At 32.0% G+C, this 5,354-nt stretch overlaps 1 protein-coding gene across 1 annotated transcript; it reads left to right on the top strand.

Moving 5' to 3' along the window:
• Positions 1 to 2,805: 2,805 nt before the first annotated feature.
• LOC112516307 (calcium uniporter protein 2, mitochondrial-like) lies at positions 2,806 to 5,062 on the top strand. Its single transcript, XM_025123709.1, has 2 exons — positions 2,806 to 3,440; positions 4,373 to 5,062. Exons 1-2 carry the CDS (start codon positions 2,871 to 2,873, stop codon positions 4,835 to 4,837), a joined length of 1,035 nt encoding a protein of 344 aa, XP_024979477.1. The 5' UTR covers positions 2,806 to 2,870; the 3' UTR covers positions 4,838 to 5,062.
• The last annotated feature ends 292 nt before the right edge of the window (positions 5,063 to 5,354 follow it).

The raw sequence follows: 5,354 nt of genomic DNA on the forward strand, positions 1-5,354 counted from the left end.
ATTAAAACAAACGTTTAGAAGAAGAAAAAAATATTTTATCAAATATATTAAATATTTTACTAATATAATTATTATTAAAATAAATAATTAAATGTGATTTTTTAAAATTATTATCTTATTTTTAGAAAAATGATATGTTTTATTAGAAGAATATATGAATAAAATTAAAGCAGAAATAATAGTGAATAGTATGATAATATCACCGCGCATATCTTTTGAGTGTTTGACGTTAACACAAATTCCTAGGTTTTTATCCAATTGATTTATAAATGTAATTTAAATTTGTTTATTGAATGATTGAGAATAATTAGGTGGGGGCGTACCTTTTTTTCGGACAATCTGACGTTGCAATGACTCCACCGTTCAAATTTCAGATACATCGTTATACCATTATTTCCGGATTTTTTAATATAAAATAATCCTATATATATATGGAATTAATAACTCTTTTTTTTAATGATAACAAATCGATTGTTAAATAACTTATTTTATTTTTGAAAAAAAAAAAAAGTTGAATATGATAAATATGACAGGTTGTATCCAGGCCAGGTTTTACTACGTCTCTCGGATCTTATTTTCCTCAAATCGTTTGATCATCTTACACTATTACCCCCTACAATATGGAGATATTTCATTTTCGTACCTTATCGTTAGATGAATTGCAAATAAGACAAATTACATGAAAAATATTTTCCATAACCATTATTTTGATTAATAAGACGTGACATCTCAAAACATTTAAATACTTGAATAATCAATCTAATCGTTAACAGATTATCATGTTGGCATGACGTATAAGATTGCATCCAACTTGGTTTGACTCAAATAAGTTTAAGGGTAAGGTTTGAAACGTCGCGATAAAAGAGAAGTTTCTACGTGCTCCTCTTTTCTTTCTCTGGGTCCACGTCATTCCCATTTTCATGCTTTAAATCCATCCCCCACGCCAGATTCAGTGATTTCCTTTTTTTATCATTAATAATCATGATTTGAAATGCATGTATGGTCTTTTTGGGTAATATTCCGTTTTTTAGGCTTCTTAATTTGTCAATTAACAATACAGAATCTTTTATGATTATGTGATTCTTTCTATGCGTTTTTTTGATTTTTCCTTTTTCAAATTATTTGATTTACGTTAGGTAGGTTCTCCGTTGCTTGCCATGTGTCATAAACTTAGGTTGGGAGTTCGGACAATGCTTAATGGTGGTCAATTGTGCTTGAAATGAACTCGACGGTCCTAGTTTAAAGTAATCACAAAAGCCAGTTGACGGTTTTCTACGTCTTTCGGAAAAAAATATAAAGCAAGATGAGAAGTAGCCAAATAGTTGATATAAATAGGCAAGTCGTAGGAGTAGGTCGTTCATATAGGTAGTTAACAACTCCATCTTTTGGTTTAGTTTGTCTGTTCTCGTTTATACTTCCAATTACCGGTGGGCGAGCGCTTGGACGTTGACATTAATCCACTTGAAAAAAAACACGGTCTGAAGAAGCCGGACACAAAAAGCAAAGCACAATATATTTTCATAATTGGAAAAAAAAACAAATATATATCTATACTATATAATAAAGCATTTGAAAAAATCTTAATTTTTCATGCCTACAACTATTAAAACATTAATTATAAATCTATCAATATCTTAAATCTTCATATTTAAATTCCATAAATTAACTGATAAATATAATCAAATACAAGATAAACGTTAAACCATAACAAAATTAATAGCCAATCTAAAATATTATTGCTATCTTAAACCATAAAACAAAATTAAGAAAGATAAAAATAAAAATAATAGTTGGAATTCTTAATCTATACTATATTATAAAACATTTGATAAGAATTCTTAAAACCATTTTTTATATATAAAGTACTGTTTATTGATGCATGTTACTTAGAATTCAATATTGTGAGTAAATTGTGCGTAAGTACAACATATTAAAATTCCATATATGAATTCGTGTAAGTAACTGCAATAAACATAATCAAATACATGATAAATATCTTATTTTAAATGTGAAAAATCTAAAATATAATTAGGATAATCATTGAGTTCTAACAGAATACTTTATTATTATCTTTATAAAATATTATATTATTAAACCAAAAATAAATTACTTCGTTATTAAACTTAAATTAAATTATAATTTTTTTAAGAAATTACATAAAAATAAGAACTTTTAAATAGTTAATTTGATACTAACATTGATATATTTTATTCAAATTTATATTTTATTCAAAAATAAAATCGTTATTGCTTTTTTAAAAACACATAAAATCGTATTATAACTTCGATATCGACAAATAATATAATAAAACATTAAAATCGAGATGTATATTACTGTATTCTGCAAATATTCTTTTAATTTTTTAGTTTGAAAAATAAAGATATGATACAATTTAATATTTAATAAAAAAAGATTAAGGGACTGTTTGACAGTTCCTGAATGGTTTTATGCAGAATTATTAAGTGGTCATAATGATTAAGATGCTCTAATGATATAATGCAAAATGAAATATAATTATTTACAATAAAATTATGACTCTTAATGGTTAAGGGAGACTCAAGATACAAAATCATTCAGAGGGTTTTAGAACAATTAAGAGACAAACTTTTTTTGCCAAACAAGATTAACTTCTTAACGATTTAAAAATTGTATTTTAATGAAACTATTAAGAGATAAACAAACAACCCCTAAAACATTATTTTGTTTGAAAAAGAAAAGTTTGATCTTATCCTCGAGATAAAAAACTAAGTTCCTATAAATGCGGATTAGCCTACGGCTGCCATCCTTCGATCAATTTACCCAATCTTTCACTATATAAAACTCCAATTTTCTCTTCTTTGCAATTCAATCAAAAACCAACACCATCATCAATGGCGTTCAAGCAAAACCTAATTCACCGGATGTTTAACATCTGCAACAACAAATTTTCCAACCAGACGTTACGGAATTGCCGTATTTCTCCATCCTCTGCCGCCGCCGCTCATGTTTTAATGCCACCCAATCCCGACAAGGTGGCACCGGATCCAGGAGACGAGACGGTCTTCCGGAGGTTTCTCCAACGCCGGCCGATGTACCTTGCGTCATCCGTCATGCCGGAGATCCTCCGATCGAGAGGTGAGAGCATGTTGGAGAGGCTAAAGGAGATGGACATTACCAGAGGCCGGATCCGTCTCGATGTACTCCGTCCTCCGGTGGAGAGATCTTCCGAGGGGGAGTTGTCGGTGGCGCAAGCTAAGAAAATCCTTAGGGTTTCGCAAATCGAAACGTTGAAATCGAAGTTGAGAAACTGTCATAAAAATCACGTGTCGTATGAAGAATTCGTCGAAATCTGTGTGGAAGGTTGTTCGAACATAGATCAAGGTTTAGATCTAGCGAAAGCCCTGGACGATTCGGGTTCCGTGATCGTATTAGGAGACGTTGTCTTCCTCAAGCCTGAACAGGTTGGCACCTCTTTCAACCCTAATATCATTAATTTTCAATTAATAACCCTTAGAAATTGCTGCTTTTGTTCTTATCATTTCTGTTTTTTACAGAATCGAATGATAGGCATTTGGGGGTTTTTAGGGTTTGCATACATTTTTGAGTTATTCCATTTTAGATAGACCGAAATCTGATGAGCTCTTTTGTATTATTGTGTGATGTTTTTTCTCCACAGGGAAGAATGAGAAACCAGATCTAAACACGTGTAGTTTCACACGTTTGTTTGAGGTGGAGACTGACCTAGAGACTACTTTGATTCGTCTTCCTCCCCCACCCCCAGGAAGAACAAAAAAACCCTTTTCTTGCCGGATCAAACATGGCAACTACTCAAAAAAATCTTTTTCCAAAAACAATTCTTTCAGTTATAATTTTAATCCAAGCACAAAGGGTATCTCATAGAGAACCTAGGTTTTCAAGATTGAAGAAGATTGATCGAGTTAATTCTATTGATCAATCGTTTTACCCTTTTTCCAGATTGCCAAATCCAGTTACATGTACATGTACATGTACAACTTAGCATAGCAGTTTTGTTTTGGATTTGGTAAAACATACTCTGGAAAAAGGATTGGGGGTTTGACTATATTTTCAAGAATAGGGTGTGGTCAAAATTGGGATTAGCAAGTAGTTGTGTTCAAGAAAAGAACAAGTTGGATTACGGGTCATGGGTGTGTGAGTTTTTGGGTGTGTTTGGTAGGCAAAGTAATTTGTACAAAGAAGTGTTATTTTACTTTCTTTTTTTTCTTTCTTTCTTTTTCCAATTTTTGGGTGGTCAAAGTTGATTAGGGTCAAAAAAATGTGTAGCAAGCGTCAAATTTCATAAAAAGGGTCCAAAAAATGGTGTCAAAACGTGAAGTTGGGTGAGTCTTGTTTTACCAACAGTTTTGTATTACAGGTGGTGAAAGCCATCCATGGCCTGCTGCCCACAAATTTGGCAGCCATGCACAACCTACCGGTGAAAGAATTGGAAGAGATGGAGCGGTGGAAGTCAGCCATTGACAGGAAGGCGAAGAAAATGGTTCAAAGAGAACTATGGGGTGGTCTGGCATACCTAGTGGTCCAGACGGCAGCATTCATGAGACTCACATTTTGGGAGCTCTCATGGGATGTAATGGAGCCCATTTGTTTTTATGTTACATCGATTTATTTCATGGGTGGATACGCGTTTTTCTTGAGGACGGCAAAAGAGCCCTCTTTCGAAGGCTTCTTTGAGAGCAGGTTTCGTACGAAACAGAAGAAGTTGATGAAGTGTGAAGGGTTTGATGTGGAGAAATACAAGGAGTGGAGGAAAGCTTGTTACCCCAATGAAGAGCCATGGCCAAGTGAAAATGATGACGGGACTAAAAAGTCATTTACTTGAACATAAATTGAAAAGTTAGAAGAAATAGAAAAATATATTATCCTACAAATCTTTGCCTTTTAGATTCAGGCACCAGCGGCGTTATGTAAACTTAACTTGGAGAGTCCAGTCTTGGTTTTGTTTTTGCTTTTAATGAGGATCACAAAGAATTCAAAAAACACGAAGCTGTAAAGATTGATTTGAGAGTTTTCAAATATTTCAATTTATGAAATGGGTATTGCTATATGCACCTCCTAGTCCTACTATTAAATGGACCGGAAATGTAAAAAGTAAGTCAATATGTAGGTGTTGGGGTGTTTAGAATAGGGGTGGACTAAATACACCTCTATCAATTGCTGTCAGCACCCCTAACACTACTTTAATGATTATTTTTTTTTGTATTTAGGGTTTTTTTGTCCTTTTGTTATCATTAACTTTTGTTTTATTATTATTTTAATTAATTTTAAATTAATTTTCATTAATATAAGTTATTGATTTGATTTTTTTTTATTTATATTATATTTTAATTTATATAAAT

This window comes from Cynara cardunculus (genome assembly GCF_001531365.2).
Source record: "Cynara cardunculus var. scolymus isolate 2C chromosome LG 1, CcrdV1, whole genome shotgun sequence".
NCBI lineage: Eukaryota > Viridiplantae > Streptophyta > Magnoliopsida > Asterales > Asteraceae > Cynara > Cynara cardunculus.